Below are 16412 nucleotides of genomic sequence, written 5' to 3' on the forward strand. Positions count from 1 at the left end.
ATTCTCCAGATTCCATGATCCCTATGATCCTCACAACACTCAGCTCCAGTACAACCATATAGGGGCCTATAAATGGTCATTGTCAATACTGTTAATGGATAATGCACCTGTTTTTCAATTGTCTCCTGTGGATTCCAGATGTATGTCATGCTCCCATTGTTCCAAGTTAAGTTGACTTTATTCATAAGCACACAAAATCTACCACCACTGCATAGTGAAACTGAAGTGCTGGAGCCACACTATCAATCATCACATGCTTTATTTATAGGACGTTCCACAGAGTTACAGCATAAACAAACGCTGGCGGCCTACAGCAGCTCTGCAGTATAAGCTACCACATCCTCTGATTCATTTTGTTTTCTTCACAAATCACACAGATGTTTGTTTAATACCTAATGCTGCACAAGTTGTTTTATTAGGGTTGTTTATTTGGCCCTGCAGATTATCTAGTGCTAGTTGAGATTCTGCTGCCAAGGGCGATGACTTCTGTTATGGGACAACAGACAGGAGAATGACTGTGCTAATAGAGAATATTTCCTTGTACATTACTTCATGGAGCAAATACAAGTGTTAGCTGACATGTCCTGCTTTATCACATCTAAGAATAGGTAAAACAGCAGTGTATCAGGTGTGATTTACACTATGAAAAGGTTCCATATCATGCCAGTGTGCTTACATGCAATGGCCCAAAGACACGGGCATTCATTACTAAAAAATACAGCACTTCAAAGTAGGCCGATGCAATTATAGCAACATATTATACTGATAAAATGATTACAATTTGAACAAAAAATAGACACATGAAACAAAATATCAAAAACTAAGTACTGCACGGCTGAGGTTTTTATATATTTTTATAAATTAAAGGTGCAGTAGGAGATCTTGGAAAATGCTAACTTTAGCCTGATAGCACTGAAAGCGAACGTCCCACCCTCCCTGCAATCGCCGTCCAAAGCCATGCCCCCTGAATGCATACACACTCACAGATCAGAATACCAGAGACAACATTACTACAATAGGCTACATCAGCGGTTCCCAATTCCAGTCCATGTTCCGAAGTGAAGTAAACGTCAACGGATTTCCCCTGCTCAGGGAGTAGGGAGCAATGAACACTGTGTAGGGATCATAACGATCGGAAACACAGTTCATGCACGTAGCTCACTTCTAACGAGCTGGTTATCTGAATCGGGTGTGTTAACTAAGCGAGACATGCAAAATATGCAGAGCGGGAGGCGCGAGGATTGGAATTGGGAACCGCTGGGCTACATCATGTGTCATTCACCGGTGAGAAAACTTTAAAAGTACAACAATACCATGAAGGAAGATCGGGTTGTTGATGTTTGTCTGCCATTCTCGCTTCACAGCATGTGCGTGAACGCGCTGATGACGTATCCTGTCTGCGCGAAGCGGTGCACAGAGGTATGCTAATACATACGTTGACAGGCAGGTTGGAAAGCTAATTAAAATGCTCAGACCGAACGTTTTGATTGGATGAACATTTCTTTGTCCTACACTTTCCACAGAATATATAAATACAGATAAATACATTTAGACTACTTAACTTAATGATTGCTATAGGGATGTGAAGAGACTTTCAACCAGCATAACAAAAAAAGTTTCTGAAGACGATCACCTATTGCACCTTTAAGATTTTAATATGTATGTATCTAAAACAAGTTTTAATGAACTGTTGTTGTTGTTATTATTATTGAATTTAATCCATAAAACATAAACAAATTAATATTTTATTCAAATGTTATCAAAATAAAATTACAAAAACAAAAGTGCAGAGTTTTTAAAAATAATGTTGTTTTCTATGAATGATATGGATTTAAAAATCTTATAATTGAGTAACGGTCCTTAGAAATATGTTTTAATTAATTGTATTATTATTATTATTATTATTATTATTATTAGCTACATTTATGACCCTAAAATGTGTTACTGGTACATTAATAAAAATAATACAATGGCAACTTTTTGGAAAAGTTTGTTGTGAAAGGATTTTTTTAAACTATTATCCAAAAAAATGCACATTAGAAATAGCAAACCCCCTTTCATTGTTCAATCATTTGAGACACACTTCCAGTCTTAGGCACTATTCTGAATGAGACAGCCACTGCTAGTTTAAATTCATGGGTCCAGCATTCAGGCTAGCCTAGAAAAACTGAGCTTATCTCTTGGACAACACTTAAAAGCAGTCTTTAAGCCTTTTATCATTTTCATGAAAGTCAGGTCTGTCTACGTATATGCATCCTCACCAGTAACAGCAGGTGTGCTATGGAGATAAGTAGGACTCTCTATTAAAGCACAAACGGCAAGCACTTCTTCCTAGCTAATTATTGCCCAGACCTGAGGTTCAGAGTTTCTTTTAAAAGGCTTTAATGGGTTTAGAGTGGAGTTCCTATACTTCAGTCCAGGCTGCTGAATGACATGGACAGACTGTTGGAATGCCTTCAGAAGAGCAGACTGAGCCAAATGTGATACAAAGCTTTGATGTTATCGCAAGATCTTTACAGCAGTTTTATGGCGGAGTTAAAGTAATGAGAACATAATCACTATTTATAAGCCCAAAATCTTACAGTGACTAAGCTGGAGCTGACGTGACCTTGCAAAACTGTACTGTCTGTGAGATGGACTGTGTTTTATTATTCCTCTCAAGTGGAGATAATACATACAAACGCAGCTGTTAAACTCCGTCTCACACTCCCAGAGTGTCACACACACCAGCGACCTACAACATGGCACGTCAGCCTGTCGCCCCCCGCGACAACCTCCGAGATTTAAAAGGGTAAACGGTGCACTTAGTCCTGTTTGGTTTGCAAAAAGCATCTGACTGAGCTCACAAATACACACACACATAAAAACTCAACAATCATAACAAATGGACTTCATCTCTGGTGTGTATTAGCAATGATCTCTGTGGACATTTTTCCCAAGAATCCTCCCATGAACCTCCACTTCCCTTCCGTCCCTTTTTCCCACGTCTCGGACGAATCATGCTAAAATAGCAGCAAAAATAGCTGCTGATTTCTGGGGTATGGGAACCAGCAGCAGGACATTATTTATGCTGCACTGATTGTGATGACTTGCCCTGAGAAGTATGGGATACGCGATGGAGATCTCTCATTGGTTAAGCAGATCTATGCTCTAAAGATAGCCAGTAACCCGACGTGACAGAGCACTAGAGAGTGGCCCATTCCTTTTTTGGTGCACTAGAAATGGGCATGATTCTGGGTTCTGCATCACAAGCCTCCCAGTGTGCCAAAAAAGCGGCATTTACCATGTGACACACAAGTATGCGGGATAGCTATTAAATACACTGCATTCAAAGATAAAAAACGTTTGTTAAGTTAAACATCTTTTAATCTCCAGAAATGGAATGTTGTGATGATAGAAAAACTGGAAGTCTCATATTCTGGAGGCCAGAATTATCTAAACAGAAGATCACAGAGAGAACTGGTCTGACCGGGAGAAAACTCACAGAACCCTTTATAAAATACATCTGAATCAGCCTACTTAAAGGGATAGTTCACCCAAAAATGATAATTACCCCATGATTTACTCACCCTCAAGCCATCATAGGTGTATATGACTTTCTTATTTCAGACGAATACAATCAGACTTATATTAAAAAATATGTTCTCTGAGCAATCTAAATGTCTAGTTTTTCTGAATGTTAAAAAACTTTTTCTTGGTTATTTGAACATTAGGGAAAACTTTAAAGGAACATTTCATTTTATCATTTTGCAAACATTATGGGAAAGTTACTTTTGAATATTGCCTAAACCACATGAAACTTGTATTAATATTTAAAAAAAAACTTCAAACTTCAAAAACATTCAACAAAAATGTTTCAGGAAACATTTCATAAACAATGTATTAATAATGTTTTTGTGCTAACGTTTTGAGAGCGTCATTACTCATTATAACTGAACAAATGCCCTATTAATGTTAGAAGAGTGTTTGAGAGAACCTTGCCAGAACATTAGCCAAAGTTAAGGCTACCAAGAAGACAACGGTGTCTTGAGAATATATATGAGACGTGTGTGATATGAGGAAAAGCAGTAAATATCACTTGTGAACAGAATATTTTTATTTGTGTGTCATTTCAAGTTCAGCTGTAATGTTGTCATTTCAAAATGTGTGCCAATAGTTGAAGAAACACCCATTCTGCATATAAAATTGCTTTCAGAAACATTCTTGTATTTCCTAAGTGTGATCTATTAGACCCACATTTGTCTAAACACAGAAACCTCAGTTTACTACTGGAGAGTCAAGTATCGGTGACCCATTGTAATGCAGTAGTGCAATATCAGAAGAAAAACTATGAGCTCTTGCCAAACCATCCTCAGTAGAAAAGCATAATGTCCATAAATTATAAATCATTGGCAGTTTGTCCCAAAAACTCATTACACTGTCACTAGATCTATACAAATCTCTCAAAAAGAAAATGATCAGAGGGTTCATTACATCACTCTCTGAATCAGACATTGATTACATTTCAAGTTTTTCACATTTACATGCCAAGATAAATCTCAAGCAGTTCATTGATTCAAACAGCACATTCCTGTTGGCTCAAGACTGTGAGCTGTTTTGTCTGCCTGAGAAGGAGACATTCACACAGGCCGTAAAAGGCTTCTTAGATGTTTGTGATCAGCAGAAATGGGTGTTTCAGGAAACCCCATAAATTATTTAGTTGCAGAAATGAAGGAAGAGAAGAAGCTGCCTTTCCTTGTCAACATCAGCTCCCTGAGGAACATCTATCCCTGTTCACTAGCTAATGGCTGAAGGGCTTCAAAGCATGAGCCAGTGGCTGTTTACAACCTGCTTTACTTCATGGATGCAAATGGATCCCTGCAAGCCTGTAAAAGGTCCCCGGGGGCTACATCAAGATGGAAGGAAGTCCACAATCGAAAACAGACATGAATGTAGTGTTTGAACTGAAGATCAGGAGTTTTTTAGCTTAAAAAGTGCACACTGATTCGCAGAAGTTTGCATGTTTGCAGTGCATTTATTATTATAATGGCAAAAAAGTCTTTCTTAAAGTTACAGTAACTATTAAAATCTGTCTCCGAGCTACTTAAACCAGTAAACTCACATTTATAGCACTGCCACAAAGACATTTCACCTGCTCTAACAAATTGGGCAGCAACATAATGGCCCACACAAATGACAGCTGATGGAATAATCTAACAGTTTAGAAACTGCATTTTGTCGCACAGAAAATAATCATAGCTTAGATGCAAGCATAATATCATTAGCTCAGTTTTTAACAGCCATTACTCCAGTCTTCAATGTCACATGATCCATCAGAAATCATTCTGAAGCCAGCTGTGAATTTCAGAAAACACGTTAATGGTTTTAGGTCTACAGCAAAAAGGTGAGAAGGTGCCAGTTGGATGAGGATTTGATATGTTGTGTAAAGAACCATCTAGAGGGATTTGAGTGGTATGTATCACTGGGGAAGACTTACACTTATGGCAAAAGTCCAGGACGAAGAACCAGGGACACACAAGACTCTAGTTGGGGGAGCAGGGAAACAGTGAGGGAAGTCTCAGAGGAATGCCTGGCATCTTTGGCCGTATGATGGCTGGGATAAGATGACCATTATGGAGCACCCTCTGTCCCGCAAGCCAGACGCTCCACAATTCACGCTCTGTCATCAGCCACTAACCCCACAAGTGTCCGTTTCACTTGCAAGTGGGAAAGGAGGCACCATTCTACAGAGATTAGGCACGCCTGCACCAGATGAGGATATATGAAGGATTCACTATGACAAAACTATTTCTCAGGTCATGAATCCTGAGCTGAGAACAAGGAGGGGTCTTTGTGACAGAGGTTACGAGGTTGGGAGCCTCATAAATTACACTACTGTGTCTGAAGAGCCCATTAAATTATTTGATAAATGCAGTTTTCGATTCAGTGTTGACACATTTGCTATATGAAACATAACATTTCCACATATGGAAGGGTTTGTCCATTTAAAAAAAATATAGACTTTAGTTATTAACATGATTGGCAATGTGCTAATGCTAGTCAATGGCTGCTATTAGGGTCAGGGACATTCTCATAGAGGACTTAATTAGACAAAAATTGTGTAGTACAGGATGAGTCATCATTTTGGTCCATTTTCCGAGAAGAGAAAGACTTTGAATTGTATTGCTAAAAAATCATTTTCAATCAACTTTTAGGAGTGTGCTAGCATATAGATATGCTAATGGCCATAGACTAAAAGTTACATAGTAATCACAGATGTGGCCTTAAGTGAACACATCTGTAAAAGGCAAATAAATTAACATTTCTGACTTATATTTGGCCTGCTGTCAGAGACAGATAGGGATCTGTTTCAAAATCAGATCACATGGCTGAGCTCTTTAAGGTCGTGAGCTTTTCATGTGGACATTATGAAGGTGTTTGAGCCTGAAATCCTCCTTAGCTGTCTGCTTTTAAACCACTGCCATCTCCATTTCTTACTAATATGTTTATCCGTCTTGTGTCTAATCAAATAAAAACGTATTTCAAAAGAATTTCTGTCTTTCATCAAGATGATGTCAGAACTGCTGTGGCCATTAAAGCTGAAGTGTGTAATTTTTAAAACACTTTCTCCTACCCAGTTTAATGTGAGGCACAACTATAAGTAAGCCATTCATAGGCCGATTTCCCAGAAGAGTGTAAACACTGTGGCTTTAAACCATTGCTCTGTTTGAGTGATCTGACAGCAGTCAACTTCAGGCTCAACTAATGGTGTGAGTTGGTTCTTAGATTAAGAAACTGTTTATGAACACAATCGCACAGACATGACATGGTGTATTATTTCAGTAAAAAATAATGATTTTCACTAATAATCAAGACTCAATTAATCTATCAATTTGTAATTTTTTTTGTCAAAATGTATAAAATGCTAAATGCATGAGAAAATAATAATAAAACAAAATCCAATACATATAAATCAGCAGCTAGACACTTAATTAGGAGGTCCATGGCCTGACTAAAAATATGCCACTAAAAAACTGCATAGCAAGATAGATAAAAACATAAAAGAACAGTATGGTTTCTAGAAAAGTCCTCAGAGACCCCATTTTAGCATGTCACACATCATTTGCACAGATGAAAGGCCAATTCCAAAATGCTTTGCAATGTGTTATAATGTGGATTAGAAACGTTTTTCCATTCCATACTGAGAAGTACTGATACAAATTTTCATCCAAACCACTTGTGCTATGTGGGTCTAGCTTAAATTTTCAACAGAATCAAAAATGATCATTTTACCCAATGTGTATTTTTATTTTTACTCTACTATCTACTTTTTGTTTAGCAACATTATAATGTCAAACTATGGAAACTAAAAGTAGAGTCTCTCATGATCATATTGGAAAGCCCTACACAGGCAACACTTTGTGTACACAATTAAATATCCAGTTGTGTGTGTTTCACATTTTAAGGGCTATTGTAAGACACTACCCCCATTCAGAGGACAATCTGGCCTTACTATCCACAACTCATAATTTCCACCCCAATCTCCTGCATAAGATGATCCAGAGCTTTATTTTAAGAGCACATAAATGCTAAATAGTTTCAGAAAACCACAAAAATGAGGCCAATCACAATGCCAGTTTACTTAACTGCCACCATGCAGCCTTCATATTAAGCATTAAACCAAGGCTGTTAAAACCTAGCTCCAAGCTTACAGTGATTCTCAGACAGCAAATTCAACAGAACATGATTTACCAACATAAAAATAGTTTGGGCTCGGGATTTGTATGCTGACAAACTGATGTTCTGCAAAACTGCACTGCAGTTCTGTTTAAAATCATTCGGCCATGCCCTGAAAATATTTAGATTTCTAAAGTATACATTTTAAAATATTACTTGCCAACAAAATATTCTGAATGAACTCCAAACAAACTCAAGACTGATGTACAACAATGACATATCATGCCCTGCAGTACTACGCCACCCACAAGTGTCAAACCACCGACTTAAGTGGCGTGAATTATTTGATTTCATCCCACATCTGTAAACATTATATTGATGTAACTTGATCCATTAATTCAACTCAGATCCATTTAAAATGACAAACCACTGCAGACACATGAACTGTAACCCATTCATTGTGTAAGTCGAGCAAACAGAACAGCTGTAAACTGATTTTTCCCACAGCACATAAGCATTCAGAGTCTTTTTATACTCATATACACCATTATAATCATACATATTGCTGCACATTTGATTTTTCCCACAGCACATAAGCATTCAGAGTCTTTTTATACTCATATACACCATTATAATCATACATATTGCTGCACATTTGATTTTTCCCACAGCACATAAGCATTCAGAGTCTTTTTATACTCATATACACCATTATAATCATACATATTGCTGCACATTTAGATGTACTTAAGTGGAAAGCTGTAGTTTGATTTGCATGATTTGTTCTTATTGAGTTAAAGTAGCCAGGGGTTGCAGCATGTTAGAAGCAGTTAGACTGTGGCACATGGCCAGAGCTGAGCAGAGTGCAGTTCCTCTGAGGCCTCGATGCAGCCTCCAGACCTCCCGAACAACAGCCGCATTCAGGCCTTCTGAGTTCCCAGCGGGCAGGCCTGCAGGCCCAACCGACTTTTGTAAATTGAAGATTTCTGTCTTCAGACCACAGTACTCTTCCTCTAACCATTATGCATCTCAAGTCCCCAAAGTAAAGCAAAAGTTCTGGAGGACGAATTAAACTGGGAATCATTTTTGGACTGAATCCAAAGAAGAAGTTACGTTATCATCTTTTTTTGTCATTTGACCCGTATGACTTTGTCTTCTTGTGGACACAAAGGACAATGTCCAATCTGCTCAGAAGACTTGTAGAACACTAGTACAATATAGTCATAACATGATTTAATGGTGCTTTTTGCACACAAAAAGTATTCTCGTAGCTTCATAAAATTAAGTTTGAACCACTGATGTCACATGGATTATTTTAACAATGTCCTTACTACCTTTCTGGGCCTTGAACATAGTATTTGCATTGCTGTCTATGCAGGGCCAGAAAGCACTTGGATTTCATCAAAAATATCTTAATTTGTGTTCTGAAGATGAACAAAGGTCATATGGGTTTGGAACAACATGAGGGTGAGTAATTAATGTCTGAATTTTCATTTTTGGGTGAACTATCACTTTAAGAAAGGTTTGCAGATGGAACTAGTTGCTTCTTAAACCCTCTAATCTTTAAAATTGTCTTAAACTGATTTTAAATGCTTTTGTTCTCAAAGTGTTTGTTGAAAGACGGTTAGTGTCTTCAGATTCAGAGACGGAAATGACAGAAGGTACCCGCCTTTTTTTATCTGTCTTCAGTCAGGTTATCATTAATAATGCAAAGTTAGAGTGCATTGAACAAAGACTGAGACAATTTACTCCCTTTATATTCATTATTCGTTCATCTAAAATGTTTCATAGAATTTCAAATGATGAATATTTATAACAAAACAAACAAGAATGCATTTATATAATGCATTCATATATACTGTACTATACATTACTGTTTCAAAGTCTGGGTTCAGTAAGAATTGTTTTTTTTGTTATTAATACTTTTATTCAGCAAGGATGCATTAAATTGAGCAAAAGTGAAAGTAAAGACAATGATATTTTACTGTTATTTTGAACTTTCCACTTATCAAAAAATCCTGAAAAAGTATCATGGTTTCCACAATAACAGTAAGCAGCACAACTGTTTTCAACATTGATAACACGTAATGACAGTTGAAAATTCAGCTTTACCATCACAGGAATACATTATACTTTAAAACAAATTCAAATAAAAACTACTATTTTAAATTGTAATAATATTTCAGAATATTACAGTATTTACTGTATTTTTGATCAAATAAATGCATCTGATCTATTCATCGAAGTAGACAGTGATTGACGGTCTCTATTACAGGACTAACCTCTGCAGGTTATGTGATCCAGAGCTATGTATAATGAGCGTGACCATTAGTGATTATCAGCCACATTCCCAAATGTTGACTGTACTAAATAGTATGTGCTGGTCATAAAAGGTAATATCACAGCCACTCACTGGCAGACTCTGTGTTTGAGCAATCACAATGAATCATATGGCTCATTGCTGTAACCCAGCAGGAGAGCTGGTGTTGTGGGGGTGGGCAGGACTCGCTGTCTGAAACCTGAACTTGAGCACGTTCTGTGATTGTTTGAATGCCAGGTGTGGGCAGCTGTTTGCTGGGACCCGTGTGCAGAAGAGTGAAAGCAGTATGGGAACATGTCCAGAGATCTGAAGTCAGGTTTGGTGACATTAAACAGCTTTAGCTGCACTGCAAACAAATCTCTTAATCAGTATTTGTGTCTTGTTTTTGAGTAAACATCCTTAAAACAAGATAACATTTGAAAGATAAACTGCCTAAATATTCAGATTTGTTTTACAGAATATATCTTGAATAAAGTTTTTTTTCTTAGCACACTGGCAAATAGTTTTTTTTTCTTCTATTTATCTAGTTCTAGTTATTTTAATTTAAATTATTAACTGATTTTGGGAAACAAACATACTGATCAAAAACTATCAGCATTTTTTATTATATATTTATTATTATATTTGACATCCTTAATAACTGCTAATGATAAAATTTAATTCGGGAAAATCCTTCACACACAGCTTATATGATGATACCCAAAAACCCAACGATATCTGATTTCCTTGATCATCATGTAATTAACATTTGCTTTAAATCTTTAAAGTGTACAATGCAATTTTAATATAATGTTTTCACAAACCAATAGTTTTACACATACACCTAATTTCAAATTCAAAACTTTTGCAATGCTTGAAATATTATAAAATGTGCCTTATCTGATGGAGGAATATGAATAGGAAAAATATATACACTTTTTTTTGGAAATGACTAAGCTGCAAGGAAACAAACATTAATAAATCCAGCTGCAAAAGAATTGTGGAGCCTCTGATCTCACTGGTCACTTACAGAGTTCAATATACCATCTACCATTATTAGGAAAGAGTTTAAAGTCACAATTATCTTGATCTGTCCTCTCTCTCTCTCTCTCTCTCTCACTCAGTCATATGCACTCACTCCCTCTGAAGCCGTTTCATGCTCCTTCTGGGAAATGAAAGTATTGCATAATGGTCAACACTTTTGCGCACTGATAAGCACCATGCCTTTACAAAAGGCATTTTGAGATTGAGATTTAAAAGCTATGGCAAAGTTTATAAAGTCTGCTTACTTACTGTATTTAGATAAATCAATGCTCTTGACAGAAGTACAGCAAGTACAACATTATGTAGGCCTATGTATTTAAATTTTGAGCCATTAATGTCACCAAAAATAAATAAAATTTTTAAACAGATTTCCAGAATACTATACCTGGGTAACCTGGCTGCCATTGGTCGGACAAAGAGAGGGAATTCAACCTATGGACAGTTTACTAGTAGCTATTATAGATATTTAAACATAAAAATAACACTGAAAATAAATGACATCTCCTCATCAAAACAAAATAATTTCAAAATAATGGGAAAGCAACTTGTCAATGCAATGAAGACTTTTCCTCAAAACATGCCTAACTTCAGTTTATAGCAATAGTTTAACAAGAGTGCAGGGCTTTTTCCGCTAGCAGAGATCTGGATTCTGTCAGCCTAATCTCAACAATACTGCATTACCCAGACACATATTTATAAAACACTGATAGACACAGAATATCATACGCAGGAGCAGGTTTCTTCTTCTGTTATAAGGACAGATATTTAGAGGATTGATATGGACAGAACAAAAAAGCAATGCATATACCAGGTATTATAAGCATGCAGATTATTCCTGGAAACAGAGTGGCAAAGAGGCTACACTGGAGAAGCTCTAGGTCTGAGCAAAGACAGAGAGCAGTATGAAGGGGAAATGACTCTCAGTCGTGCACAGTGATTGAACACTAATGGATGGTCAGCTGCTATCCATCACTCAAATAAATCAGGGCTCAGACCCAGAATGCCTCTCATCAACAACAAACACAGCAGACTCACTGTACTGTATAACACACTGAATGCAAGGCATGCAGCAATTATCACTCATGGCATGTGCTTCAGCCTCTCAGAATGATTCTCTCTGATTGGTTCTTGCACAAGGTTTGACTGTGTGCTCATTCTGAAAAGGGAAAGTGACTTTAAGCCAGGAATCCAAGCACAAAAAGCTCAGACAGAGGGTGCGGTCATATCTGAAGTGGTCATTCCTATGCCACAGTTTATTTTTCAACTTCACAAATAATGTTTGGAACATTATCAGTTTGGAACAAACATATTATATTTAAGTTGTAAATCATTATCGCAATATATTATTAAACCCAGACAAGGTTATCATGACGTAGAAGTGGAGTGAATTACATGGCTAATCACCAAAATTAATAAATATGGGGACATGAAACATCGATTCGAGTTAAAATTATTATATAATCTTAATTGTATGTTATCTCTGAGGTCATTTTCTCTACAATAAATAAGAGAGATGTAAGATGGCACCAGTTGGTTTGAATGAGAAAAGAGATGCGAGTAATACAAGATATGAAAGTAATGCCAGTTTCAGTTACCCGGATAAATGGATAACAGTGCCATGGGTCAAGGCGAAGAATGCGATGAGCCAATCAGAATCAAGTTTCTTTTGAACTTTTATCAAAAAATCCTTAAAAATGTTTCAGTTTTCAAAAACAGCACAACTGTTTTCAACATTTATTATAATAAGAAATATTTTTGTGTTCTTAGTGTAGATTCTGTTTCACAATTTCATATTTTATACAAAAAGAAAAACATATACTAAGAAGAAACTTGTTTCTTCCCAAGTAGTGCAACACAAGTCTCAAGTTGACTCGTACTTTTACTACCACCAGCATAAATAAATGCATCAGTTTCAGTCTCAAGAGATTTAGGATGGTGATAACAACAATTTAAACATATTCTAACTCTAATTCCACCGCTGTTTTATATAAGTGGGTACTTTAATAGGCTACACTTTAAAGACTATTTCAACAGTAGCACTGCTAGCATGCTTTAAATATGCTTACTTCATTATATACATTATGTACAACTACATACAAAGACCTTTACTGTTTCACTACATGCCTTGTAAGAGTAAACACACATCATCTTTGACATAATCCTGAGATAGAAAATGGCCTTTAACCCTTAATTAGATGGTGTCAAGAAAGGCACTTTGTTTCTTTTATCATCTAAAATGTTGAGATCCAAGTGTTGTAAGTCTTTCAATGGCTCAGAGAGGGTCTTCATACCACGCACATAAAAGTGGCTCCACTCACAGAAGCTTTGTTCACTGCGTGCACTTTACACAGGCCATGTTCAAACCCACAAAATCCAACACAGTAAAACAAGACAGCTGCAAAACATGTTGTATGAACATGTTCATACAAAGTAGTAACTAATCTCTTTAGAAATGTGACTGTGGGGAAAGAGAACAATATTGCTAAAAAAAAAAAAAAGGCTACATTAATTGTTGTCTATAAAACATCTCTGAATATATATTCTATTTTATCTCATGCATTATTTTTTTTTGCTCAGTGATGGATTTAGCCAATTTGTAGTAACTCTAAAATGGCCCTAACTATGGGCAAGACATCCTGAATAGTGCTGTACATTTATAATTACTAGAGACAGTTCTGGATAACATTACACAGATAAAAATCGAATTCACCAAAACAGACCAAATCTATTTATATTAGACAACTGATCTATATTGGCCCTTGATTTTTTTATTTAAAAGCAATAATGTAAGCTGTTACGAATGTCCTGAACTGAAAAAAAGTGTTTTAGTGCATTCCAGAGTCTATTTTTGGTATTTGGTAAAGGTTTCTGGTATATACTCAAAAAGACACTAAAACCCTAAGTTCTGTAAGCGGTAAAATAAAGCAACTATATGATTAGAGCAGTTTGTGACTCATATTCTCAAAAAGGCAGAAGGATGTACTGAGCTACTACAGATTAGGTCAGAACTCAAAAGGTGTGCAGGAAAGGAGACGGAAAAAAGCAGGGGGCTGAAACAGGAGGTCAGTACAATAAGGAAAAGCCTGAATGGTGGTCAACGGAACAGGGGATAATTACGCAAAAGAATAAGGAAAAATGAAGAAACAGTGAGGAAGTTTAGCACAGATGTGGAGATTAAAAGGTGAATGGAAACAATGGCTGACTATGAACTCACACGTCAGTTAACAGATGCTTCAGAACAAAGAAAATGCCATTGGTGGGAATGCAGTTCCTTCCTTGTCCATCCTCATGTCTAATTATACAATAATGTGCTAAAGTAGTAGGCCACTCCATCATATATTCAACATGATTACAAAACACATCTGCTCAAGTTATGATTCAGTGCTTCATTACAAATTAGATCATCTCGTGGTAAACAGTCTTTAAAACACTAATGTTATCTAACCACGGTCCCGTGGTCTGTGAAGAGAAAGATATAAACCTGCTACTGTGTCCTCAATACAACTCCTTTCAGTGTTCTGACTGAAGCTCCTCCAGTCATGAACATCTCCTGACAATGAACAAAAGCACGCAGCAGGCTCCTTCGCTTATATATAATGCTACAATAATGTTGTTTTACCCACACTGAAAAACATTTGATGTTGAAACAATTTTCACTCAAAAATTGCTAGTACATTTAATTAAAAAGTACAAATCATTACAAAGTATTAGCAAGCAACACATTAAATTAAACATGAAGATTTGAAGCCGAAAAACTGAAATAGCATTTTGTTGTAAAACGTACTCCAAAAATCTTTATTTACAACTTCAAAAAATATATTTAGAGTGTTTATAACACTGTTTGTGTCTTTGTCTACTAAATTAAATAATATTTTTTTAAATTACAGAATTATGAAAGTGTTAAAACGTTCAAAGAAAAATAAAACTGAAAATAGTTCATTATTATTAATAATAATAATAATAATAATAATAATAAATTAATTAATTAAATAATGTGGCTTTTAAAGATAATTAAATTTAAGGTAATGTAACTTTTTTTGGCCCCTTTAAATAGCTAATGTCTAAATAACTGAATAGCCTACTCACTAAAGACTACTTAGAAATATCTGAAAGCACAATTATTTTCACTTTCTTTTAATGTTATTCTGCATGTGGGGTGTGGGCTTTTACGTTCAAATGTACTTGAATACTTCCTTGTGATTTGTTTACATACTTAACATTTATACGAAATTACCGTATAACCTTTTGATGATCTGAAGAACAAGTGAATTTGCTTTACAAAACATTAGAATTAATTACAATCATAGTAAGTATTTGAAGAGTTGAGCATGTATCACCCCACATGCAGCATGAATTGTGCTCAGCCTTTATAATGAAAATGCATTACATATACAGTGTTCTCATTAATTTCTTATGAATGAGGAAAGCATCTTGCACTTTTGCACAAGAATGAACGGCACAGCTTACATCACACTATTCCTGGCATAAACTTTCCTGTTGACTATTTAACTGATTCTGTCATGCTCAGTTGAAACTTTGACTTACTTTTGCACGTGAGGACGCTCAGTCCCGCGATCAAGAGCGCGATATAACGGAGGGTCATGTCTCCCTGATCTGAGATTTGATGCGAGGAGAGTGAGTGCGCCGGAGAGCTGAAGTCTCCTGTAGATCATCAGAGGGCAGATGTTTGCACTGAGCGCGCCTGAAGTGCGGAGAGATGAGAGGGCGGGGCCTATAGTGGGCTGCGCCCTGTATGCCACACGGTCTGCAACACCAATGCACATGAAACGCGGTATTTAGCTATAATACTTACGAACATTTTAAAGTGAACATATTATTATCATATAAGTATTATGCAGGTGTTTTGCTGGAAACTACGTACGCATAAAGTTTGTGAACGCTTAAGAAATTTCTGCACAAATATCACATCAGCCTGAAGGAATTTGCCCCATTCATCTTCAAACACTGCTTCAGTTAATTGATGTTGTCAGGCTTCCCTGCATAAACTTCTTCGTTCAAGTTCTTCTACAACATTTCTGTTGGGTTAAGTTCGGGTCTTTGATTTTGCTATTTCAAAACAGTAAAAAAATAAAATAAAATCTTCTGCTTCAAGACTTGTGTGTTTATGGTTGAATTATTGCTGTTGGACTTTCTGTTGTGCTTCAGTTTCAGGACTGACAACCTTGACTTTCTCCTGTAGCTTCTCATTTAGGATGAACAATATTAACCCGATCTCATGAATGTGCGTTTCAATGGCACGATTTTCTGTTTCTATTTGGCGTACTATTTAGACGCAAAAATGGACTTTGGCGTGCATATGATACGCAATTGGTAGGTTTAGGGGTGTGGTGTAGGTGCGTATTATTTATATGTACGCCAAAATGCGTATTATATGCACGCCAACAAAGTGCGT

The 16412-nt window shown here is 36.4% G+C and overlaps 1 protein-coding gene across 4 annotated transcripts in view; it reads right to left on the reverse strand.

Moving 5' to 3' along the window:
- The window catches only part of mcamb (melanoma cell adhesion molecule b), a 32083-nt gene extending 16393 nt beyond the window's left edge, over positions 1-15690 (reverse strand). For all 4 annotated transcript variants that reach the window (XM_016479855.1, XM_016479854.1, XM_016479853.1 and 1 more), the window contains exon 1: positions 15545-15690. In XM_016479855.1, coding sequence (XP_016335341.1) covers positions 15545-15602 — 58 coding nt within the window. In that variant the 5' untranslated portion in view covers positions 15603-15690. The remainder of the gene's footprint in view (positions 1-15544) is intronic.
- Positions 15691-16412: the final 722 nt, after the last annotated feature.

The sequence above is a fragment of the Sinocyclocheilus anshuiensis genome, unplaced genomic scaffold (assembly GCF_001515605.1).
Source record: "Sinocyclocheilus anshuiensis isolate Anshui unplaced genomic scaffold, SAMN03320099.WGS_v1.1 scaffold2925, whole genome shotgun sequence".
Lineage (NCBI taxonomy): Eukaryota > Metazoa > Chordata > Actinopteri > Cypriniformes > Cyprinidae > Sinocyclocheilus > Sinocyclocheilus anshuiensis.